This window comes from Capra hircus, chromosome 17 (genome assembly GCF_001704415.2).
Source record: "Capra hircus breed San Clemente chromosome 17, ASM170441v1, whole genome shotgun sequence".
Lineage (NCBI taxonomy): Eukaryota > Metazoa > Chordata > Mammalia > Artiodactyla > Bovidae > Capra > Capra hircus.
In genome coordinates this window covers 22,751,965-22,779,078 of record NC_030824.1, presented here as the reverse complement: position 1 = coordinate 22,779,078, position 27,114 = coordinate 22,751,965, and the positions used below count along the sequence as shown (strand labels likewise).

Below are 27,114 nucleotides of genomic sequence, written 5' to 3'. Positions count from 1 at the left end.
CATTCATGCTGATGTTTGAGAGGAAACAACATCATTCTGTAAAGCGATTATCCTAAAAATTAAGTAAATTAAAATGATTCTTAATTTTTCATGTTTGGCTGTGCTGGGTTTTTGTCGCTGTGCATGGGCTCTCTCTGCTCTCTAATTGAGGTGCTTGGGCTTTTCATGTTGCAGCTTCCAGGCTCTAGAGCACAAGCTCAATAGCTGTGGCACACGGGCTGAGTTGCTCTGTGGCTTGTGGGGTCTTCCTGGATCAGTGATTGAACCCATGTCTCCTTCATTGCCAGGCGGATTCTTTACCACTGAGCCACCCAGAAAGTCCAGGTTTATCAAGTATCTTAACAAGAAGACAGCTATTTTGTATAGAAGCGATGTGACATAGGAAAGGGACCTTGAGCCTCTAGAGACAGCACATTGGTTGAAGGTGAATATACAGGGGAAATTAAAGGGGGGAAAGGACTAGTCAGTAAGGTTTGTTATGTAAATTTCCCTGGTGCTGTCTCTGGGCTGATAAGATTCTATTTAGAGTCACGTCTGGTGATTCAGAATCTTCCTGCTCTTACTGAAGGTGAAGGACAGCAAGTTTTGCTTATGTTTACTTCTTTTTTAATTGTTTTCAGCTCAAAATAATTGGAGTGGTGTACTCTGAATTCTTTCAAATACCACGGAGCCCTTGGAACATGGTGAGTCCAAATTGAGATTTGGCTTCCCTGGGAGTACTAGTGGTAAAGAACCCACCTGCCAATGCAGGAGACGTAAGAGATGCGGGTTTGATCCCTGGGTCAGGAAGACCCCCTGGAGGAGGGCATGGCAACCCACGCCAGTATTCTTGCCTGGAGAATCCCAAGGACAGAGCAGCCTGGTGCACTACAGTCCATGGGGTCGCAAAGAGTCGGAAACGACTGAAGCAACCTAGGACACACATTCAGTATTTTACTAGACAGGATGGACTGGATTTGGAAGATTTGCTACAAAAATACAAAATATCCACTAACAATTTTTTACTTGATTACATGTCAAAAGAATAATAGTTTAGGTAATTGAATTAAGCAAAATATATTAAAATTAATCTTTTTCTCTTACTTTTTAAAATGTGGCTTCTAGAAAAATTTAACTCACATATATGGCTTACATTATGTTTTTTATAGTCAAATTTAAAAAACTTTTTATTTTATATTGTGTGTGCTACGTGCTAAGTCACTGTCTGACCCTTTTGCGATGCTATGGACTGTAGCCCACCAGGCTCCTCTGTCCAAGGGATTCTCCAGGCAAGAATACAGGAGAGGGTTGCCATGCCCTCCTTCAGGGGATCTTCCCAACCCAGGAATCAAACCCACGTCTCTTGCGGCTCCTGCATTGACAAGGAGAATTCTTTACCACTAGAGCCACCTGGGATTAGTGGTTATTTTATATGGGAGTGTGCTCAGTTACTTGGTCATGTCTGACTCTTTGTGACCCCATGAATTGTAGCCTGCCAGGCTCCTATATCCATGGAATTTTCCAGGCAAGAATCCTGGAGTGGGTTGCCATTTCCTTCTCCATTGTGTGGGAGTATAGTCCATTAACAATGTTGTGATAGTTTCAGGGGAACAGTAAAGGAACTTAGCCATACATATGTTCCTCCCCCAAACTGCCCTCCTACCCAGACTGCCACGTAACACTGAGCGAGTTCCCTGCGCTATGCAGTATGTACTTATTGGTTATTCACTATGTTTTTATTAGACAGAGCTTGTCTAAGAGCACCGTGCAATGTCTCATATCTAATCCCACAGCCAACATATTTATTGAGAAGCTGGTATGTGCAAAGCACAGGATACCCAAGAGGGAACAAGGAAAGAATCAGGTCCCCTGTGCTGAGGGTACCCCTGAATTAGGAAATGACTGATCCAGGCTTCCAATCCAGGCCTTTGAATTGTACAAACTCCCCCATCACCTTCTCCTTGATGTATCGTTAGAATTCCACATCCTCTCCATCTCATCAGGACAGTTGTCCCTACCCCCATCCATCGTCTGTACTTTCCCAACAATGGGTCTGTCCTGGGAAGGTTGGAGCAGGAAGCAAGTGGCTCTGTGTGATCATCAGGTGTGCGTCAGAGCAGGCGTGGGTAGCCATGGGCCTATGTGTTGTCTACCCAATCTCTGGACACACAGAATTGTTGCAGACACTTACAGAGGGGTCTGTCTAGAAAACAGAGCCCTCAACTTCTCAAATGCTTTCTCACTCCCTCACCATCTGGGGAGTGACCCAGTACCAGCCCACCTGTCCAGAGCAGCCTAGGGTCCTTAGCGGCCCTGGGGGACAGGAAAGGGCAAAAGGTGTTTGCACTTGCTTGATAGCCGAGAGGAGCGGTTATCTTATTGGTTGCTCAAGAAGAAGCAGGACTCTTCAATTAACCAAAAAGAGAAAACAGACCCAAGCAGATGACACAGGGTGTTAGATTTGGGAAGGGAGCGAAGGTGGGATGGGGTCCCAGCAGGCAGCTACTCGGAGATTTCACAGGTAATCAGGCTTAGCCTCTCTGTGGCTGACTCTTTGGTTCTGACCTTTCATTTCGGAATTGAAATGGAGCTTAAGATCTTTCCCAAACAATGGGCTCAGTGTTCCTCAATTAGGCTTTTGCTGTGTGGCCTTCCAGGCAGTGAGAATGGCACACCTTCTTTTTGCAGAGTGTCTCCTAACCTGCAGCAGGAAATCTGCAGGGTCAGGAGAGGGAGTGACAGTAAGGTCTGCAGGTCTGGGGATTTGACTCCACTCTCAACATTTTTTATTCATTCATTTATTTATTTGACTGTGTTGGATCTTAGTTAGGGCATGAAGGCTGCAGAGTGCATGGGCTTGGTAGTAGCAGCATTCAGGCTTAGTTGCTCTGCGGCCTGTGGGATCTTAGTTCCCCAGCTAGGATTGAACCCGTGTCCCCTGCACTGGAAGGTGGATTCTTAACCGTTGGACCACCAGAGGAGTCCCTTGACTCCTCGTTTGAAAGCTGCTTTTGTGCTTCAGGTCCAAGAAAAGTCCGATTGGCAGTGCCTCATCCTTCCCTGATTCAGAGAGATCAGAGCAAACTCATGACAGCTCACATTTATTGGACACTCATCAGGTATGCAGTGCTAAATAGCTGACTCGCGTGTTGTTCTATGTGAGGGGCAGTGTAGCGCAGTGGTTAGGGGCTTGGCACTGGATCCAGGCTGCCCTGTTCCAGTGCTGACTTCACCTTCTGTTAGTAAATAGCTAAATGGCTCATTATATAGCAGTGAGACCTCTCATTGATCCACTTTTCTCATATGCAAAAGGGCAGCACTAATAATTCTACTACTTACTTCATAGGTTTGTTGTAGAAAATAAAAGGAGTAAATATGTTTAAAGGGCTTGAGACAGACCCAGCACATCCATAGTTCTATCAGTGTTCTTTGTTACTATGAGTATCAAATCTTCATAACAACGGTATGAAATAGGGTTTGAGATTCCGCTGCTGCTGTAAGGAATGATACACTCTGTGGCTTAAAACGATGCAACTTAAAAAAAAAAATCAATTCTGGAGCTCAGAAGCCCTCAAATCAAGGTGTAGGCAGGGCCGAATTCTTTCTGGAGACTGCAGGGGAGAATTGTTTTCTTGTTTCTTTTGCCTTGTGGAGGAAGCCTCGAATTCCTTAGCTTCTGATCTTTTGTTTGCATTTCTCTGCCCTCTGCTTCCCATTACCTCTTCTTCTCTATCTCCTTCCTGTCTCCCTCTTTCCCTTAGAAGGCCCTCTGTCATGATATTGAACCCGCTTGGATATCTCAGGTAATCATTCCATCTCCAGACCCTGAACTTAATCACATCTGCAAAGTCCTTTTCTTTATATTTACTTAAATTTTCCTTTATGTGTGGCTGCAGCGGCTCTTTGTTGCTGCGCAGGCTTTTCTCTAGGCGTGGTGGGTGGGGGGTGCTCTCTAGTTGCAGTGCCCGGGCTTCTCATCGTGGTGGCTTCTCTTGTTGCAGAGCACAGCCTCTGGGGCATGCGGGCGTCAGTAGCTGCACCACTTGGGCTCAGCAGTTGCGGCTCCTGGGCTCTAGAACACGGCTCAATAGTTGTGGCCTTAGTTGCTCCACGACATGTGGGATCTTCCCAGATCAGGGATTGAGCCCGTGTCTCCTGCACTGGCAAGCGAACTCTCCGCTACTGAGCCACCAAGGAGGCCCTGCAAAGTCCCTTTTGCCAAGTAAGGGGGAAAGTTCACAGCTGCTAGGAGGTTGACTTCTTTGGAGAGCCATTATTCAGACCACCAGAAATTGTTGCTGTTGTTATTATTATTATAATCATTATCATCATCATGATACCTGAAACATCAGTATGTCTTCCTTAAAAATAACTGCTGCTGCTGCTGCTGCTGCCGCTGCTGCTGCTTCGCTTCAGTCGTGTCCGACTCTGTGCGACCCCATAGACGGCAGCCCACCAGGCTCCCCCGTCCCTGGGATTCTCCAGGCAAGAACACTGGAGTGGGTTGCCATTTCCTTCTCCAATGCATGAAAGTGAAAGTGAAGTCGCTCAGTCATGTCCGACTGTCAGCGACCCCATGGACTGCAGCCCACCAGGCTCCTCCATCCATGGGATTTTCCAGGCAAGAGTACTGGAGTGGGGTGCCAACTAGGAAGGTTTATTTGGGCCACTCCCAACTGAAATTATAAACACAATGGTGGAATTTTTTTTTACATTAATATTCACAGCAGGTTTATTGACAATAAGTAGAAGCAACATTCTTCATCAGGTAAGCGGATAAATTGTATAGTTGTGCAATGAAATACTACTCAGCATTTGAAAGGAATGAACTACGGATACACACACTATAGATAAAACTCAAATACCTCATGGAAAACGACAGAAATCAGAATGTGATAGTGGTTACACAAATATATACCTTTCATAAAAATTTATCACAATGAATAGTTATAATGAGTGCATTGTATTTCTTAAGTGTAAATTATGCCTCAACAAAATTGAATTGTAAAGTTAAGCAACTAGCTGTTACTAACTAAATATTGTTCAACATTTTCCCATACATAGAGTACTCTAAATAATGGTGGAATTTAAGAGTTTGTGCCAAAGAATTCTTTATTTTAGGACTGAGTCAGACATTCTAACTCATCCAAGTGGTGGAATCAGATTGGCACGAGGTCTGTTTGATTCTTGAATCTTGCCTGAACCACCATCTGTGAAAAGAAGGATATATTGAATCCTTCACACAAATGAAATTAGTTGGAAACCAACAGCTCACCCAGGCCGCTTCTTATCTTGACATTTGCCCGAATTCAAGTGAGGTCTCCCGAGGCATCTTAAGTCCTAGATGTTGAGCTAAGGGTATAAATTCCAAAGTGCACTGTCCATTCAGAATTCACTTTATCTTTAACCCTGCCTCCTGTAACCCTGTGTGCTTTGCTCTATATGCCAGTATGTTCCTGAATACTATGTGTTGAGCAAAAATCACATTAGAAATATAGCGCATATGTTTCCTCTAAAGACTCTTCTATGGGTCCTTTAGTGGAGCAAAGCTTTGAGGACAGAGATTGATCAATGCCAAGTTAAAAAATTAAATGTAGCAAATACAGATTGCAATATTTCAGCTCAAGTCTGTGATACACACATCTTAGTTTTTCTACAATCGTTCGATTTCTGTTAAGGAGTGCGTGCGTGCTCAGTCGCTCAGCCGTGTCCAGCTTTTTGCGACCCTATGGACTACAGCCCGCCAGGCTCCTCTGTCCACGGGATTCTCCAGGCAAAAATACTGGAGTGGGTTGCAGTGTCTTCCAGCAGGGGATCTTCCTGACCCAGGGATTGAAACCATCTCTCTTAAGTCTCTGTATTGGCAGGCGGGTTCCTTAACACTGGTGCCACCTGGGAAGCTCTCTGTTAAGGCAGACATACCTAAAACCTCCCTCAAAGAATTTCCTTAGCCACCAACATGATTTGTTGCAAAGGACTTTGTTGCATGTAGGAGTAGCGTCGAAGTGGGGAACAGTCGTCCATAGCCCCATCAAGTTTTCTTCAGACCTGGCAAGGAATAGATGCATCAGGATAATCCTAGAGTATCCTAGAGCAGCCTGGGAGTAAGTTGACCGTGAGCTGGACCTAGAGGAAAGTTGTGTTGGGATTTGGAATGATGCAGCAGATGACTATATGGATACATGGCCCGAGTAGACATGGTCCCCATCCTCCACTCCCCTGGTAATACTTCAGCTTATTGGATCTTAGAGGCATCCTTGGGGAGCAAGGAGGAAAATCTGAATTACTTGAAATTAAGTTCTTGTCCCTAAAGGTAAAAGACTTCATGAGAAAAATTAACTTCAGTTACAGAGGGGAAAAAAAGAAAATGATATATATTTTTTTCCATACTGAGTTTGTGGCCTAAAAGCCATTCCATCAGAAATAAGTTTTCATATCTTGAGGTTGTTCGAATTGGAAGCCCATGTGCTTTTACTGAAGTCATTTATTTATTATTTAAGTCAATTATTAAGAAGTAGAAGATTCTAGAACTTTCTATGTCAGCTCGAGGCCATGAGTGTCCATGATACAGACAGGGAATAGTAATAATTTAGGGTAGAAACGAGGAATGGCATCTTATTTGCTGCTTCTGAACTTTGAGTGATTACAACTTTTCTTTCTCATGTAATTGATCTTCCTGTATTGGGAAATGCCTGGTCTATTTTTAAACAATGCTTTGCATCCCAGTAATTCTAGTCCTCAAATTTTTATATAATCGCAGGGTCTGCTGTAATTTATGTGTGCTTTCCTGGGTGTGAAATGATCATAGACTCTCCTGGAGTAAGGCACTTCACTTATACCAGATAGAAAGACACAGGAAATGTTGGAAAATAAGATGACAACTTATTAAAAATACACACAAAATATACAACACAAACCCTGACACGTTGAGGAAGGATGATGACTTCACATCGCTGATATTCTGACCCTGATTCCACACAGAACTGGCATTCTGCTGATTAGGGGATTGAAAATTCCACAGAATTTCTAGAGAAGCCGTTTGTTGGCGTATTTTTTTAAGATTATTCAGTCATCATCTTAGTAAATGGTTGGGCCGTTGGCCAATTGCACAAGTAAAAGTCCCAGCATTCTTTCCTTTTTCTTCACCCTAGGGTGGTGCTAGTGGTAAAGAACCTGCCTGCCAATGCAGGAGACGTGAAGGATGTGAGTTCGATCCCTGGATTGGGAAGATCCCCTGGAGAAGGGCTCAGCAACCCACTCCAGTGTTCTTGCCTGGAGAATCTCATGAATATTGGAGACTGGTGGGCTACAGTCCTTGGGGTCACAAAGAGTCGGACAAATGTTCATTCGAAGGAGGCACCCAAGTGGAGCTGGGGAAGCGAGAGGAGAAAAAGGAGGGAGCCAGTGCAGGGAGTGGTGAGCTCTGTTCTGATGGAAATCTCTCCCCAAAGCTCCCCTCTCCTGTGACGCTACTGATATTTTTGGCACCATTCAGCGAAACTCACTCTCCTGTTTAGAACCTTCCAGAGGCCTCCCACGATGCCCGACCCACTTCCTCTGCCCTTCTGGGCTGGCATCCTTCTCCACCATCTCCTTCTGGACTCTCTGCCTCACAGACACACTGGCATTTCTCTAGTTCTCAAATACAACAATCCACTCAGTCTTGCTTCAGGACTTTCCACCTGCCATTCTTTGTCTTGTTACCCAGGAATAGCTGGATTTAATACTAAATTCCCATGCCTACCCTGTGGGAAGTGGTGCCCTTTCACACCTGGCATCCAGTGATTCCTCACTATTCTTTATTTCCTTCATAGCACTGTATTTTCACAGTCTGAGGTGAAAGTCACTTAGTCGCGTCCAACTCTTTGCAACCCCAGAATTCTCCAGGCCAGAATACTGGAGTGGGTAGCTGTTCCCTTCTCCAGGGGATTTTCTCAACCCAGGGATCAAACCCAGGTCTTCTGCATTGCAGGCAGATTCTTTAACAGCTGAGCCACCAGGTAAGCCCAAGAATACTGGAGTGGGTAGCCCATCTCTTCTCCAGCAGACCTTCCCAATCCAGGAATCAAACTGGGGTCTCCTGTATTGAAGGCGGACTCTTTACCAGCAGCATTTCAGATTAAGCTCATGTTTGTTTATCTGTTTTTCTTACAAGACTATATGCTCTATGTGGATAAAGACACCAACCCCCTTGTCTACTATTCAAAGTAGACGAGTGCCTTTTATCTATTTATTTTTTGACCATGCAGTATATGGGATTCTACTTCCTCATCAAGGGTCAGACCTGCACCCACCGCAGTGGAAGCACAGAGTCCCAACCACTGGACCACCAGGGAGGTCTTAATAGATACGTATCTGTTAGCTATGTGCCTCCTTCGAATGACCTTTCCCCAAATTAATCACTCTCTCCCACATCCTTGTCCCAGCTTTTGCTTCTGGAGGAACTCAGTCTAAGATGCAAGACCAGCAGGATTTGCTAATAGATCATGCGTGCGTGTTAAGTCACTTTAGTTGTGTCCGACTCTTTGTGACCCCATGGACTGTAGCTCACCAGTATCCGATGTCCACGGGATTCTCCAGGCAAGAATATTGGAGTAGATTGCTGAGCCCTCATACACACACACACACACACACACACACACACACACACACACACACACACATTCTTTATACAGATTCTTTTCCCTTACAGATTATCAGAAGATACTGAGTATAATTTCCTGTGCTATACAGTAGAGCCTTGCTGGTTATCTATTTTCTATAGAGTAATGTGTATCTATTGAGTGTCTTACAGAAAGTTCTCAGTAGGTATTTATTGAATGAACAGGTGAATGAATTTCATCCTGTCGGTGCCCTGGTTTTCCTGACTATATCACGGCTAACTCCAGACTCACATTTTATGTAATGACTCTCTCTTTCCATGGCTGAAACTCTCAAAGCCACAGCATCCTCAGACTGTGTTCTTGCCATGCAACCCGGCCCAGCTCTTCCAATCCCACACTTCACTCAGAGCACCACAGAAAAGAGAGAAAATGCAAATCTGGACCCTGAACTTAACCTGAATTTTTAAAATCAATGAAATTTCACAGTCTGATAATTTCTTTCCACCCAAATGCCCTCTTTGACGGAGGACAAAAAGGCTTTTTTTGGACAGAACATTTTGGTTGGTAGAATATAAATTGGAAAAGAAATGTCAGAATTTGCTTCATTCTTTGAAACATTATCTAACGTTCTCCCTAAAAGAGAATGGTAACAGGATAACCTGACTTTCCTCTTCTTCTCAGTTCTATTTTGCAAACCCTTCTGGATCCAAATTTATTATTTTTTATTATTTTTCATTGAATTATCATAGATTTAAAATAGTGTGTTAGTTTCAGATGTACAGCAAAATGACTCATATGTGCACATATATGGCATATACATATATACATTTATTTATATACATATACACGTGCACATGCCAATTGCTTCAGTCGTGTCTGACTTTTTAGGACCCCATGGACTGCAGCCCACCAGGCTCCTCTGTCTATGGGATTTTCCAGGCAAAAGTAGTGGAGTGAGTTTCCATGCCCTCCTCCAGGGGATCTTTCTGACCCAGGGATTGAACCCGCATCTCCTGTGCCTCCCGTGTGGCAGGAGGATTCTTCACCTGCTGAGTGACTGGGGAAGCCCTCACACACATGCACACGCACACACACACACACACACGCACACACACAAGCTTTTACATATTATTTTCCATTACAGATTATTACAAGATACTGAGTATAGTTTCTTGGGCTATACAGTGGGACCTTGCTGGTTACCTATTTTCTGTATAGTAATACTTTGGCCACCTCATGCAAAGAGGTGGCTGATTGGAAAAGACCCTGATGCTGGGAGGGATAGGGGGCAGGAGAAGAACGGGACGACAGAGGATGAGATGGCTGGATAGCATCAGCGACTCAATGGACGTGAGTTTGAGTGAACTCCGGGAGTTGGTGATGGACAGGGAGGCCTGGCGTGCTGCAATTCATGGGGTCGCAAAGAGTTGGACACGACTGAGCTACTGAACTGAACTGAACTGAATGTGTATCTATTAAACATACACTCCTTATTTATTCCTCCCCCAGTTTCTACTTTGGTAACCATGTTAGTTTTCTATGCCTGTGAGTCTGTTTGTTTTGTGAATAAGTTCATTTGTAGATCCAAATTTTTAAGCAAGCATCTCCACGTCAGAGAATTCCTGAAATAGGACTTGACTCTCAAAGCCTTTGGGTTTTCTTTTTCTTTATTTACTTGTTGTTTAGAAGGGCTTACTAAACCTTTCTGAACCCACACTTAGGAAAATCACCCAAGTTTTGTTTCTTCCAGCTGGAAGTTTTGAGATGCAGAGACCAATCCAAAACACTAGTATTTGGCCAATGGCTTGAACAAAACACTTGGAAAAAATGCTCATTTTAAGAGCCAACATATTATCTGGGCCTTTGGCTTCCATCCCCAGTAGACCTGTGTCTTCCACTGTTGTGAGGAAAGAGAGAGTGAATTTTTTATTTGTGTGAATCCATTTTCATGCCTCTGGGAAATCGGTCTCTCCAGCCATGCATTTCTCCAGTGGCTGGTCCCTGATGCACGCTCGTCTCTCTGTGCAGGGTCCTTGAATCTGTGCTTCCCTCTGCCTGGTGCTTTATCTGGATCACACACTAGTGCCTCTAAGGTATCTCATGCTTCAGGTTTCATGTCCTCAGAGTGGCCTTCCTTGACCTCCATGGCCGCCTCGAGTGTCCCATCAGAACTGTCCTTGCCCCACTGAACTCTTTTTTTTGTTGTTGTTGAAACTTTTGCAAAGGTCTGTGTGAGGAGTTTCCCCAGTGATCCAGTGGTGAAGAACCTGCCTTGCAGTGCAGGGGATGCAGGTTTGATTCCTGATCAGGGAACTAAGATTCCACATATCTTGGAGCAACCAAGCCTGTGCACCACAACTAGAGAGTCCATGAGCCACAAAGAAGACCCAACACAGCCAAAATAAATAAATAAATTTTTAAAAATAAAAGGTCTATGTGAAGAGTTGACTCATTGGAAAAGACTCTGATGCTGGGAGGGATTGGGGGCAGGAGGAGAAGGGGATGACCGAGGATGGGATGGCTGGATGGCATCACGGACTCGATGGACGTGAGTCTGAGTGAACTCCGGGAGTTGGTGAAGGACAGGGAGGCCTGGTGTGCTGCGATTCATGGGGTCACAAAGAGTCAGACACGACTGAGCGACTAAACTGAACTGAACTGAACTGAACTGATGTGAATATTTGATTAATATTCATAATGAAGAGTGCCCAGATCCAGATCTCTGGGTACCATGCCCCATCTGCCCAATTTCCATCTGCTTTCCCATCCAAGGTCCGGCACCTGAGACTTTCTTAGCGAATCCCACTTTGCCTACCTGTGCAGATGCCAGAACATGCCTGGGATCTACATCCTCCCAGTTCAGTTCCGTTCAGTCGCTCAGTCGTGTCCGACTCTTTGCGACCCCATGAACTGCAGTACACGAGGCCTCCCTGTCCATCACCAACTCCCGGAGTTCACTCAGACTCACGTCCGTCAAGTCAGTGATGCCATCCAGCCATCTCATCCTCTGTCGTCCCCTTCTCCTCCTGACCCCAATCCCTCCCAGCATCAGAGTCTTTTCCAATGAGTCAGCTCTTCGCATGAGGTGGCCAAAGTACTGGAGTTTCAGCTTTAGCAAGGCAACCCTTAACCAGAGTTACAGGAGCTCACTCATATCACACCTTAGCCTTGAATGCCTCCCTATCTGGCTTTCTTAGTTTCATGCCCAGTGGTGTGTGCATGCTAAGTTGCTTCAGTCGTGTCTGACTCTTTGTGACCCTATGGACTGTAGCCTGCCAGGCTCCTCTGTCCATAGGATTCTCCAGGCAAGAGTACTGGAGTGGGTTGCCATGCTCTCCTCCAGGATCTCTCCCATCCAGGGACTGAGCCCTCGTCTCTTGCATCTCCTGCATCACTGCCAGGTTATTATTAGTGAGCCACCGCACGTCCAGTGGAAGAACCAGAAAAGGCCTGAAGAGGAAAGTGTGCGCTAGGCTCAGTTCCCTGCAAGTTTCTTATCTCAGGAATTTCAGACCCTCAGTTCCCTGCTGCCTCCAAAGTCCTGCATATAGATTTTGTCAGTTCAGCCCAGTGAGCCTGCTGCACACTCTGGGATGTATATCTCCTGCAGTCTCTGAGCAACACAGTATGCATAGATCACACCCCCAGGGGACAGTGCGGGGACCAGTGTGGGCCAAGCCTCAGTACCCAACCCCTTCTCTGGGATCTTTGCCTCCTCTCTCAATAACCTGTGATACAGACCAGGGTTCTTGGCCTCCTTACTAAATAGAAATTGATCAGAGGCCAGACAAGAAATTCAAACAAGGCTTTATTGGGGCCCCTGCTACAACAGGAGGGAGTGAGAATAAGCAACAAGCTCCTTGCTCACCAGCTTCCCAAGGTGGGAGTGAGCTGGTTCCTTACATGGGGTGAGGGTAGGGGTGTGTTCAGAGGTCAGGCTGGAGGGGTGACCTAGGTGGTCTGCCCACCCTTTAGGTGGTATTGAGTGCAGGGGGCATACGAAGTACCCTGCTTTTGCTCCCAACACCCTGTTTTTGCTCTGGGTTCTGCCGAAGTGGCAGTTGCACTTTTTGGTCCCTTGTGTCTTGTGGTCCATAATTTGCCCCAGCTGCACATGCACACAGTTAGTTTTAGTCCCTTACAGTTTCTTTGTATTTTGTTGCTCGAGAAACTGTTTGTCCAGGTGCAAACACTGCAGCAAAGGGTCTCAGGTCCCAGGTCCAAGCTTGTCTCAAGCGCAGTTGCTCTCCAACGCCTGGAAACAGCTGGTTTTGGGGCTTCTGGCCACTTGTGTCATTATTATCTATGGAAGAGCTATTTTCTTAAAAAATTTATGTATTTATTTTTGTGTTTCACTGGCTCTTTGTTACTGCATGCAGGCTCTTCTCCAGTTGCGGTGTGTGGGCTTCTCATCGCAGTGGCTTTTCTTATCACTGAGCACGGGCTTCTAGGGCGCGAGACCTTCAGTGGCTGTGGCACATGGGTTTAGCTTTCCCGAGGCATGCAGGATCTTCCCGGACCAGAGATGGGATCTGAGCCCCTGCATTGGCAGGCAGATTCTTAACCACTGAGCCACTAGGGAAGTCCGGAAGAGCACTTCTGTAAGAGCAAGCCCAGAAAGCAGGCTACTCACTGATCCAAGCTGGCCAACCTCAGCTCCTTTTACCTCATCTTCCAGGTTTGCCCTCGGGGGAAAGTTGTAAAGTGCAGCTTCCTTTTGGGAAGTGCAGCCGAGGCTGTACACTTGGAAACAAATCGTGCTCTTGTTCAAAGGAGAGCTGAAGCTTTTCCTCCAGGTGGGAGCATACAGACAAGTAACGACTGGGCTGGATTTTAGTCCCCCATCTCCCTCTCCCCCGAGGGGTCCTCTCCTGCAGCCCACAGTCTGTTCCACCCACTTGGGAGCCTGATCACCTCCAATCGAGGGCTGTGGAACCTTTCCTGTTAATTATACTTAAAAATCAATATTTGCACTTTGATCTCAACTGTGGAAGAAAAAAGAAATGTGAGGGCAAAAACCTTAGCGGGACATTAGCAAAGCTCCAACAGGGGTGAACTGGGTCATTTTTACAAATGATTTACAGTACTCTTGGGCTACTTTTAAAATCAGAAAGATAGTTTAAAAGTCATATTGATAATGATATACTTTCAAAATATGAATAAAACTATGGAAAATTATGTCCATCATTTGGGGAAAAACACTGAAGCATGTGTGAAAGATGAGCTATTAATTTTTCTTTCTAGGAGGAGGGACCAGAGGCCTTTTTTTCTTCATTTCTTCTACTTTTCTTCATTTTCTGGATTTTGTATAATGACCTTGAATTACTCTTTTTGTCCGGTTTATTACATTTTTAACACAAGAAAAGATATGTGAAGCTTGTATTAGTGTAATAATTAAGACCAGTCTTTGGAGACATGATCTTGGGTTTGAGCCCTGGCTCAGCTAGTCCCTAGTCTTGACCTTGAGAAGAATGGTCTGAGTCTGTTTCCTCATCTCTAATATGGCGGGGAGGGGTAACACACCCGCCTCAGAGAGTCATTGTAAGTGAATGACAACATACATTTAAGGATGCCTAACACTGAGTCTGCCCCAGACTTGTTAAATGGAGTCTCATTATTAGTCTCCTTGTAGTTATTGTTAATATTTTTAAATTACTGTCATAACTTATTATTGACAATAATCAGAATTAATGCTGATAAATATTATAGTTGACCCTCCAACAACATGGGTTTGAACCGTGAGGGTCCACTTCTATGTGATTTTTTTTCTATAGTGAATGCTACAGTCTTGAAAGATCCGTGGTTGTTGTTTAGTTTGATACGAGACCCTGGTCACCTGAAATGATTACCAGAAGATTTTTAATGATTGTTGGAGTCACTAATGTAGACCAGAGTAGCCAAGTACTCCATTTATTCTGATGAGATTCCAGTTTTAAAAGCAGGACAGTTCCAGGGGCAATGGGATCCGTTGGTCTCCACCATGGACTCAGCTCTACGGGTACCAGAGCAGGTGCTCCCCGAGGGAGGAAGGTGCCACCCATCCTCCTCGACTCGGGTGTTCAGAACGTGGGTCACTCAGTCGTACCGAGTGGACCACAGAGGTATCTGCCCAAGGCCAGCAGCTGGCCCTTTCAGAGTATAGCTTGGGGCAGAAATGAAGCAACTAGCGTCAGATTCAACCACAGTCCTCTTTCTCTTTATGTGAAGCCTGAGTTTTTTAAAAGCAAAATGTGAGTTAGCTAGGCAGAGAGCTTGATTTAGGAGTGGATGTGGTTCCCACACAGGTCTTGCAGGCTGTTTTCTTTTGCTGCATATGTACAGGCACACTGAGGGAGCATAGAACTCTTCTGGTGCCTCAATTAAGAAATACTCACAACGTATTAATTCCATTGGCTTCTCACAGACTCCCCCATAATGATATAGACACCAGCCCCAAAGCCCAGGCAAATCCATAAAGACAGAGAGTAGATTGGTGGTTGCCTGGGGCTGGGAATTTGGTTCTGGGCGAAAGGGAAGTGAATCTAACGAGTATGGAGCTTCTTTTGTGGATGATGAAAAGTTTCTAAAATTGGTGTGATGCCACTCTGTGAATATACTAAAACCCATTGAATTGTATACTCTAAATGAATCCATTTCATGTTATGTGAATTATGTCTCAATAAAGCTATTATTAGTATGTTTTCTCAAAAAACTGAAAATAGAGCTACCCTATAACCTAGCTATTGCACTCCTGGCTTTATATCTGAAAAACACAGAAAAACTAATTTAAAAAGATGAGTGAACCCCAATGTTCATAGTAGCATTACACATAATTGCCAAAATATGCACACAATGTAAGTATCCATCAACAGATGAATGGATGAAGAAGATGTGGATAAATGGATAAAGTATATATGGAATACTACGCAGTGATGAAAAGTGAAATTTTGCCATCTGCAATAACATGGATGGACTTGGAGGGTATTATGCTTAGTGAAATAGTTAGACGGACAAACACCATATGATGTCACTTACATGTGGAATCAAAAAAAACCACAGCAAACCAGTGAATAAAACAAAAAAGAAGCAGACTTGGAGAGAACAATCTAGTAGTTACCTGTGGGGAGAGGGAAGTGGGACAGGGTAAAATAGGGGGAGGGGATTAGGAGGTACAAACTATTGGGTATAAATAAGCTATAAAGATATATTGTACAACACCAGGGAATGTAGCCAATATTTTGTAATAATTGCAGACAGAAAGTAATCTTTAAAAGTTATTCACAATTTTTTAAAAATTAAAAAAAAACAGCTATTAAAAAAAGCGCCTCATCTTCAACCAAAATGTTCTCTTCCCTCAACTAGCCAACAGCCACCACAATCCCACCAAAACTTCAAGCAACAATAAATGCAAAACCAGTTAGAATAAAAGTACACCTTTCCCCCAGATGAGAGTTTCAACACAGTTTCCCGTTCGATGTCAAGGCTCTCTTTCATGTTTGATGTAAATTGGAAGTTCACAAGTGGGGCACCTCTGACCAACGGTATCAGCATCACTCTGGAACTCTTGAGGAATGCACATTTCCTCCTGGTGATCCTGAGCACGTTCAGTTGAGAACCCCTGGTGTAGACAACAGTGGACAGATAACTGAAAGTTTCCTTATGAGGAATTACTTGGATCAGCCAAGAAACCAAGAGGAAAACAAACCAACAAACAGAGTATTGTTTTCCTTCCAGCCTAGCAGACAGGTTTATTTCTTCAGCACGTTGTACATTTGATGGGGAGAAATAGTAATAGGAGTTAAGTGAAATAAGAGACAGCCCACAAGACACTGACTTGTCAAGCCACGGAAAATGTTTTAATGACAATTGGCATCACAGGTATAAATAAATAGCTTCTTTTTACTGTCTATAATATGTGCTAGAAATATCTTTTGAAAAGGTCCAGTCTAGGTTATGAGGCTTCCAGGACCCTTTCTTAGCTATCACTTTTAGTAATTAAAAAAATAAAAACAGGAAGCAACCCCAGTAGCTGCAGGCACCGCTACGTTGAGAGGATCACGTGACCGCCTGGAGTCTTCCTCGCCAGCGTCTGCAGACGCTGAGAGTCCGGCAGACGGGACTCTGAGGGTTTATGACCCTAGTTTCTCTCTGCCTCATAGGCTTCTCTTTGTGTGTGCTAAATCGCTTCGGTACTGTCCGACTCTCTGCGACCCAATGGACCATAGCCTGCCAGGCTCCACTGTCCATGGGATCACGCTTCACTTTGGATGAATGCATTTTACAATGTGCTGCTACACAATTAGGCTGTTAAAAAAACCACAGTTGACTGACAATCTAACATAGATTTTTGTCTTTTCCCTTTATGCTGGTATGCCCTGCTCAACAAAGTGAGAAAAACAACAGAAAAGCCCTCCAGCACTTTTTCGATCCTTGCTCATTTCATGATATCAGTGTGTCTTGGGTCAGGTCTACCCTTTGAGGTTGGCGCTGATTACTGGTGTGGATAGATTTCAGCTTGTGGCTCTGACCTCATCTTCCTCTGATAGAAGTATCCCTACGGCACCACTGATGGAGTCACTGAGGGGTCAGGGGTCCCTGGCTGGGCTCTGTGCAACTGGCCCCTGCCACTGTCCCACCCACTGTTTTTGGCCCTGAGGAGGGTGAAGGTGACCTTCCCCCCATCCCCACAAAGGCTTTGAGAACTCCCTCTAATTGTAGAAACCCAGCAGATATCAACAAGGCTGGATGGATAAAGCAAAGCATCAAACATAATACTTAAAGAATGGATTAACTGACATCGTTTCTAAAAATTTATCTGTTGTATAGGAATATAACTTGTTTAATTTAGGAAAATATACCATTTGATCCTCAGGAATAAACATTAAACATAAATCAAATGGAAGTCTAAGACACAAAAAGAAAAAACAGGGAAAAAAGAGAATTTGGGAAAAGAAAAGATTATTAAGATGTAAAAATCTTCAAGTCTATCCCAAGAGACAACCCGTATTCAGAAATGTCTCCTCCCCAAGCCCAGGGTGACAGTCAAAGGCTGTCCTTGGAAAAAGAAAATTGAATTAAAATGGAAAATGTCTCTAAGCAGGCCCTAGTTTTATATTTTTGATCCTTTATTAGAAATATAAACAGATGATTACTTCTGTCTCTTTTTATTTGTCTTTTTTTTTTTTTTTTGCTTTTTTTTTTTTAACAAATACTTTTTGGTAGCTTGACTGGGTTATATTTTGACTCATAAAATAACCTTCCTAATTTGGCCTTGCACAGTTAAAATGTCTCCATCAGCTCCGTTCCCAGAGTGTTTTTCTGCCGACTTGAAAGGTCTGCCATCATCGACCTCTGATCACAAAACTGTCCCTTCCCGGCTTCAGAACTTCCAACTATGAATAGTTTCGAAAATGGGGCCCAAAGAGTCTCTGTTGAGTCCCAGTTCTACCGTGGAGCTGAAGGAGGGCGTCCAGGCGCTGGTCCTTCGACCAGAGGGGCCTACACTTTGTCCTTGAACTTCTCCAGATAGTCTCTGAGTTCTTTGGGGGCACCCACGCCCACATCCTGGCACACCCATTTGATGTCCTCCTCCGTCCCACCCAGGATGGAGTTGACGGTGGGGCAGCCGTCGTCGGCGGGGATGGTGGTGAAGGTGGTGAATTTCACCTTTTTCCTCTTGGAGGTGGGCGAGTGCAGGGGCTCGTGTTTCTGGTCCCTGCCCTGTTTGACCCCCGAGTCGGCCGGCCTGGGGATCTGGCTCTGCCCCTGCTTTTGGGAACCTCCGTTGAGCAGGAGGCGGTTGCTCTCCTCGAAGCCCCCAGGCCCGCGGTCTATGATGGTCGTGTGCTCGTCCTGCGGCGGAGAGCCATCGCCCACGTTCTCCAGGAGCTCTGCCTCATTGCCCAGCCACACCCAGTCATGCGAGTGGGTCACGGAGGCCTGGCCTTCCAGGGGCACCTGCTTGTGCCTGTACTTGAGGGCGAAGGTGGCGCAGTTGATGAGGAAGACGAGGATCGCCAGGCAGAAGACCCCCAGGAGGGCATACATGCCGATCTCCAGATCGCTCAGGCCGCGGGGAGTCTGCACCAGGTCGCCGGCCCCGCGCCCGCCCCCCGCCTGGGGCAGGTCCACCTGCGCAGGGAAGTTGGCGAAGTCGATGGGGATGGTCTGCAGCTGGCCCTCACCCGCCAGCCGGCCCCCGTCCAGCCGGCTGTTCTTGCCCACCTTGTTGTCCAGCAGTGACTTGGCCGTGGGGTTGCCCCTCCGGAGGACCCCTTCCTCGCGTTCCGCGGAGGAGCTGCCGTAGAAGGGTCCTTCCTGGGCCTTCTGGCGCCGGTCGCTGGCGTGGTTCTTGATCTCAGCCTCCTCGTAGTCCACACCTGGGCTGGAGTTGGCGTCGTTCTGCCCGAACTTGACCCTGACGCTCCCCACGCCGACCGCCAGGACGCTCTTGCGTTTGGATTTTTGGCAGGCCTCTGCGATGGTCAGGTCCACGCGAACCAGGGGTCCCTGGCCTTCACCTTCGGCCATCACAGTGGGCCACCTGGGCGAGCGGGGCTGGGGGACGGACACAACGGCCTCGTCCAGGGAGGTGGCCGTCAGGGTGAAGTCCTTGGTGTCGTAGATGTCCAGGGGCGTCACGGAGCCATCGCTGAACTGGAGCCAAGTGCTGACCACAGCTTCCTGTGGGGAGAGAGGCAGTTAGAAAATCCACGGGGGATAGGAGGAGGTGAGAATGGGGGAGACGCCTCTTCTCTTAGGATCCTGCATCCCGCTCCTGCCCCTACCAATCCTAGCGGAGAACCCAAAGACTCAGGGGCAGGACTGAAAATCCAGACCTGATGTTGGATGAAGCTGGGAGAAAAAACATCCAGAGTTTATATCAAGATCTGAGAGACAGCTTAATTGAAACAAGAACAAAAGCAGATAGGCAATGACAGCTCCAGCATAATCCTTACCAGGGGGAAAAGACCCCATAAAAAGCCCTCACTGAATTAAGGCTCCATTACATTTATTAAGGAAGACTTCACTTGAGCGTGTCCTTGGAGCCTTCACATTTCCTGCCCCTCACTCTGATGCACCAGCTTTCCTTCTCATCAGAATCCTTGTGATGACACTGAGTTCAGTGTATTCCATTCTCTGCATAATCCATGGTAACCTTTTCATCTCAAGATCCTTCACCACCACTGCAAAGTCCCTTTTGATACATAAGGTGACTTATTCACAGGGTCTAGGAATTAGATGTGGCAATCTTTGGTGTACCATTATTCCACCTACCATGGGAGTGATGGTAGCTAAGATGTCCATAGTGATTCCTGGGTACCAGCCCCTGTTCTAAGTCATTTTCATTAGCAACTCGTTTAATCTTCCCATCATTATACAAGGTAGATTCTATTATCCACATTTCTCATTCTGCAGGTGAGTAGATTGAAACATGGTAAGGACCCAAGGCTTGCCCAAGTTTGCAGAGCTAACTGACAGAGTTGGGGTTGAGTCCAGGCAGTTTGTCTTGAGTCTTAACCATGGTTGCTAGTTAGTTTCCTGGCTGCCTTTGACTCTGAGGTCACTGACCAGGCCAGGGACTACAGGAGACAATTGTGTTGTGTCTGGAATTCTTCCCAGTCCTCTAAGAACAGGCCCTGAGTGGTCTAATTTTCATTTATCTGATCATTCCAGGGACATGTATTAAAAGCCTCTTCTGTGTCAGGCCACGTGCCAGCACTGAGTAGTCTTTAGAAAATTGACAGATAATAAACAATACACAGCAGTTTAACTAATGAGAACCTACTGTATAGCTCAGGGAACTCTACTCAGTGCTCTGCGGTGACCTAAATGGGAAGGAAATCCAAAAGAGAGGGGATATATGTATATATAGAGCTGATTCACTTTGCTGTACAGCAGAAACTAACACAACATTGTAAAGCAACTATACTCCAATAAAAATTAATTAAAAAAAAGCAATACACAACTGTTTATCATGGCAGGCTGGGATGTTTACTGGAGCTGGGCTGGGGTGTTAGTTCTGCATAAGTTTGATGTGCTAAGTTTTACTTCTAATGTTTGGTTTAATGACAGGGAGGAAAGGTGATTGGAGATCAGGAGAGAGATGGGTGGGTGCTGGCTGTGAAATGACTAGTGTAACTCCTATTGGGCAATCTACTGCCTGTTATGAAGGAGAAGCAAGAAGCAGAGTAGGGAAGGAAAGGGGCAGTGATCTTATGGTTGGGAAGAGCTGATGGAACTCCAGGGGTCTGCTATGGGTAAAGGAGCAGTGTTTCTTCTAATTCTGGCCGCTGGACCCTCTGACAAAAGGCACAGAGTTTGAAGTGGGAGTTTTGAATTAAATGCATGGATCTATTGCTTCCCTGGGAACAACTTTCTTTAAATCAGTTCTTCTGGGCCTCAGTTTCCCCCAACTGAAAGTGGGAAGGTGAATACAGTAAGTCCCCTACATACAAACAAGTTCAGTCCCAAGAGTGAATTTGTTCATAAGTCCAACAAAGTTAGCCTAGGTACCCAACAAACACAACTGGCTATATACTACTGTACTGTGATAGGTTTATAATACTTTTCACACAAATAATACATAAAAAGCAAACAATCACAAAAAATAAGGAAAACATTTTTAACTTCACAGTACAGGAATTTGAAAAGTATAGTACGGTATCGGCTGCATCACTGCTGCTTTTGCACTTGCTTCCAGACATCCTGGGTTTGAAATAAAGATACTGCATTACTGTACTTTATACAGTAGTGCACAGTAAAGTACACAAAAGCACAACCCCTTGTAGAGGATGCACACATGTGACAATGGACACCAGACACGTGAACTAAGGTATGTGATTGGACATGCAAACACACGTTTGCATCTTTGAAAGCTTAAAACTTGAAGGTTCACGTGTAGAGGACTTAAGTACCTAAAGGTTCTGAGATGAACATCTATTTGGCCCATCCAGTTTCCATTCCTCCTTTCTGATGGGAGCTAGGACACTAATTTTCCTTTCAGACCCATGTCTTTCCTCCATTCGGAGTCCAAGGAGCATGGGTGGGATGGACCCCACCCTCCAGTTCCAGAAGTGAGCATGTGTCCAGGGTCTGGCCAATCACAACATTCCACTACTCTGATCCCAGCGATTGGCTCAGGAAGGAGCACATGATCCAAATCAGCCAATGGGATGTGATCTCTGGGCTTTTGCTGAAATTAGAGAAGAATTTTATTTCCTCTGGGACTACTGAGTTGGGATGCAAGCTTGGAATGGGGAGTGGCCGTTCTGCAACCACTTAAGTGGTTGCAATCTTAAGCAATCTGCTGGAATCTGAGACCAGCACAGGAGAAAGAAAGTTGACATAGTGAGAGAGAAAGACTCTTAAGAGCATGTGACAACAACAGAGAATGTCATACTCAGCAGATGGCTGAGTATAAACTAGTTAAAAAGTAGGTTCAGTTCAGTTCAGTTGCTCAGTCGTGTCTGACTCTTTGCAACCCCATGAACCGCAGCACGCCAGGCCTCCCTGTCCATTACCAACTCCCGGAGTTCACTCAAACTCATGTCCATCGAGTCGGTGATGCCATCCAGCCATCTCATCCTCTGTCATCCCCTTCTCCTCCTCTGTCATCCCCTTCTCCTCCTGCCCCCAATCCCTCCCAGCATCAGAGTCTTTTCCAATGAGTCAGCTCTTCGCATAAGGTGGCCAAAGTACTGGAGTTTCAGCTTTAGCATCATTCCTTCCAAAGAACACCCAGGGCTGATCTCCTTCAAAATGGACTGGTTGGATCTCCTTGCAGTCCAAGGGACTCTCAAGAGTCTTCTCCAACACCACAGTTCAAAAGCGTCAATTCTCCAGCACTTAGCTTTCTTCACAGTCCAACTCTCATATCCATACATGACTACTGGAAAAACCATAGCCTTGACTAGACGGATCTTTGTTGGCAAAGTAATGTCTCTCCTTTTGAATATGCTCTCTAGGTTGGTCATGACTTTCCTTACAAGGAGTAAGTGTCTTTTAATTTCATGGCTGCAATCAGCATCTGCAGTGATTTTGGAGCCCCAAAAATAAAGTCTGACACTGTTTCCACTGCTTCCCAATCTATTTCCCTTGAAGTGATGGGACCAGATGCCATGATCTTAGTTTTCTGAGTGTTGAGCTTTAAGCCAACTTTTTCACTCTCCTCTTTCACTTTCATCAAGAGACAGAATGTGGTCCACTGGAGAAGGGAATGGCAAACCACTTCAGTATTCTTGCCTTGAGAACCCCATGAACAGTATGAAAAGGCAAAATGATAGGATACTGAAAGAGGAACTCCCCAGGTCGGTAGGTGCCCAATATGCTACTGGAGATCAGTGGAGAAATAACTCCAGAAAGAATGAAGGGATGGAGCCAAAGCAAAAACAATACCAAGTTGTGGATGTGACTGGTGATAGAAGCAAGGTCCAATGCTGTAAAGAGCAATATTGCACAGGAACCTGGAATGTTAGGTCTATGAATCAAGGCAAACACTAGGTAAAAAATACAAATGCTGCTGCTGCTAAGTCACTTCAGTCGTGTCAGACTCTGTGCAACCCCATAGATGGCAGCCCACCAGGCTCCCCCGTCCCTGGGATTCTCCAGGCAAGAACACTGGAGTGGGTTTCCATTTCCTTCTCCAATGCATGAAAGTGAAAAGTGAAAGTGAAGTCGCTCAGTCATGTCCGACTCTTAGCGACCCCATGGACTGCAGCCTAGCAGGCTCCTCCTTCCTTGGGATTTTCCAGGCAAGAGTACTGGAGTGGGGTGCCATCGCCTTCTCAGAAAAAATACAAATAAGAGATGCAAATTCCTAGGAATCAGAAATTAAAAAAGAAGGCATTCTACAGTGATACACATAGGTAACTGTTACTGAGATTGCTTGAGGAGGTATAGAACTATTCAGAAGACCCACCAGTCAGTGGCTGCGATGATGATACCCACCTGGGCAAGTGTCAGATGGGCATGAGACCTTTAACATAAAGCTAGGTTTCCTCTCCACATAGGGAGATGAGAAATCCTACCCACTGGATCAGAGACACAGCAAATATGCTCATTTCTGCTCTGAACACGGGGTGGGAAAATGCCTCCCTGGAAATCAGAACCCCATCCCTTCCCCATAACTGGGTGTGGTGTCGTTATTCCATCTGATGCTGCAGGAGCTGCAAGCAAAGATGTTAACTTGAAGCTAGACTCACACACATGCAAAAATGTACAGGAATTTCTCAGGAACCACATAGAGCAAAGCAACCATGGCTCAAGAGGTGCCCAAGAGAAAAAAAGAAAAATCAATCCCTACAAAAGAAGGCACTACCATGAGAGAGAATCATAAAAAATTCACATACAAAGATCAGAAGACAAGGACAATCAAAATAACAAAACCAATAACAAAAACTAGTCAATGAAAGACAACAGTTAAAGGGAGTTACAAAGAGTAAAAACGACTCGTGGGAAAGACTGGAAAAGAGAACAGGGAGCTGTGGAAAGAACCAAACAGAACTTCTAGATGTGAAAAATCTTCTGGTTGAAATTCATTACTCAGTCTGAATAGCAGATTAGACATGGTTGAGGAGAGAATTAGTTAGTGGGAATTAGTTACTGGGAAACTGAGTCCAGAAATTCACCCAGAATGTAACCTCAGAAACATAAATTGATGAAGCACGGAAAAGGATGGTTGAAGAAATGGGGAAGAGAATGACCAACAGTCTTCTGTTAAGAGTCACAGAAGGAAAGAATATGGGAGAACTTCAAAAGTCAAAGGATTAATGGCTGGACAGTTTCCAGAATTGAGGACAAGTGCCAATAATAAAAATGAAGGCTCCCGAGGACATCCTTGGTGGTCCAAACTCTGCCTTCCAATGCACGCTGTGTGGGTTCTCTCCCTGGTAGGGGAATTAAGATCCCACATGCCATAGGGTGCAGCCAAAATGTTTCTCTTTAAAAAAAACAAACAAACTTGTTTTTACAAAGAACTTTTCATTTTAAAAAATGGAGGCTTACTTATTTATTTTTTTGGCTATGCAGCTTGGCATGTGGGATCTTAGTTCTCCAACCAGGGATTGAACCTGTATCCCTTTCAGTCAAAGTGTAGAGTCTTAATCACTGGACCGCCAGAGAAGTCCTTAAAAATGGAAGTTTCTGTTGACACCACTGAAGCATCTGGATCTAGCTTTACCTGAAGATTCAAATGCTTGGACATGAATGGATAAATTCTTACATCTGTCTTGGCCAGCCTGAGTTAGGTCTCTATCACTGATGGAAAGCCCAGACTAACACCAGCCTCCTGTTAGGAGTGAGTGAGAATGTACCTGAAATCTAAAGATGGTGTGTGCTTGCTGTTGGCATCTGCCCATTACCCCACAAAACTTGCCTGCTCGACTTTCAGCTGTCAAACCTGCAAGGTGGTCTTGCCAAGAAGCATTCTAACCTCTGAAACCCACGTGGTCATGCCCACAGCCGAAAGGGCTGAAAAATTAATACCCCCCAGAAGCAGCCCTCCACTAAGGGCTGATGGGAAAGGTGATAAATATCCCAGCTTCCTTGCCCCTCAGGTATAATGACGCTGCAGTCTTTTCTACACTGGCTGATGGTTTCCCAGGAGATCCAGGCTCCAGTACCCCACAGTGGTGGCTGAGTTGGGAATACACTTTTTTTTTAAACTTTTTGTCTTATATTGGAGTACAGTCAACTAACAATGTTATGATAGTTTCAGGTGGACAGCAAAGGGATTCAGCCATACATATACATGTATGCATTCTCACCTAAGCTCCCCTCCCATCCAGGCTGCCATGTAACATTGAGGAGAGTTCCCTGTGCTATACAGTAAGTCCTTGTTGGTTATCCATTTTAAATATAGCAATGGGTACATGTTCATCCCAAACTCCCTAACTATTCCTTCCCCCATCCTTCCCCCTGGCAACCACAAGTGCAGGGTACACACTCTTTTGGCTGTCTTACCTTCCTCCCTTCCCTCCCTTCCAGACTCCCTTCTAGGGTTCCCTTCACTGCCCAAGTGAAGTCCTGGCATGCAGATCCTTATCTCAGGCTCAGCTTCCGGGGAGAACCAAACCTAAGACACGAGTGGCTCAGGAATTTTGTTTCCTGCCCTCCTCTCCTTTAGCTTCATCAACTGAGAAATCACACCATTGGCCAGACTCCCTTCTAAAGCCTCAGCTGAATGCATTCATGCTGTGGGAGACCTCATTTCTCTCGACTATTCTAGCTTTCTTCAGAACTAATAGGGCACGGGGAAGTATAATATGATTGCCCTCATATTCATGGCAAACCTTTTGAATTTCAAAGTTGGAAATATCAAGAACAAGAGGCCAGCCTTCCACACTCCAAGGACTGAGATAAAACACTGTTAACGCACTGTGCCAGTTCATCTTGGCTGACTTTTCATCTAGAGTTCATTTTTCTTTACCAACTCGAGACAGCGAACGAACTTAACATCAAACAAGCCCCCCTGAACAGCAGACAATCCGAATTAAGCCCTTAGAACATGCAGGTTTGCCAGCATCCATCTCCATCAGCCCTGCTGTGTGACTGAGACCAGGTCTTTCCATTAGCTCATGACAGTAAGGTTGGAACATAGGGGTTGTCTGGGGAGAAGCCAGCACATTTCCCTAAAGATGAGAAATTCTGAAATACTTAAAATAACACACGCCCGGGCATGATTTAGAGCTCCTATTCTTTCAAGAGTCATGTCTGCAAATTGAATGAACTCCATCCATAAATCCTGGTAGGCAGCGCCGGGGCCCTCCAATTACCATCAGCCGATGAAGACAGATGGGTGATACTGGAAGCTGATGGGTGGCCTTGCCCCACGCCAGGGAGGTGGCAATGCCAATCGTCCCCTAATTAATTACCAGTTCTCGGCAAATAGCTTCATGCCTTCTGCTTTGTCTCCCCACTTTCTTCCTCTGCTCTTTCTAAACCAGCCAACACCATGCCAGGGTCCTGTCCCCGGGAGAGGTGAGCAGAGGTGCCAGCACTGTGAGCTGGATGTGGAAGAGAACCCCCTACAGGTCCCTGCTGGTGATGCTCTGGAACAAAGCCAGGTGGTGGTGGTTGCTCAGTTGCTAAGTCACGTGTCTTTGTGACCCCATGGACTGCAGCACGCCAGAATCCTCTGTCCTTCGCTATCTCTGGGAGTTTGTTCAAATTCACGGCCATTGAGTCACTGATGCCATCCAACCATCTCATCCTCTGTTGCCCCTTTCTCCTCCTGCCCTCAATCCTTCCCAGCATCAGAGTCTTTTCCAGTGAGTCAGCTCTTTGCATCAGGTGGTCAAAGTATTGGAGTCTCACCTTCAGCAATAGTCCTTCCAATGAATATTCAGGACTGATTTCCTTTAGGACTGACTGGGTAGATCTCCTTGCTGCCCAAGGGACCCTCAAGAGAATTCTCCAGCACCACAGTTTGAAAGCATCAATTCTTCAGTGCTCAGCCTTCTCACATCCATAACATGACTGCAGGAAAAACCATAGCTTTGACTAGATGGACCTTTGTCGGCAAAGTAATGCTTCTGCTTTTTAATACGCTGTC

General features: G+C 45.4%; 1 protein-coding gene across 2 annotated transcripts in view; it reads right to left on the bottom strand.

Moving 5' to 3' along the window:
- The window catches only part of TMEM132C (transmembrane protein 132C), a 448,582-nt gene continuing 439,053 nt past the window's right edge, over nt 17,586-27,114 (bottom strand). For both annotated transcript variants that reach the window (XM_018061407.1, XM_018061408.1), the window contains one exon: nt 17,586-19,244. In XM_018061407.1, coding sequence (XP_017916896.1) covers nt 18,060-19,244 — 1,185 coding nt within the window. In that variant the 3' untranslated portion in view covers nt 17,586-18,059. The remainder of the gene's footprint in view (nt 19,245-27,114) is intronic.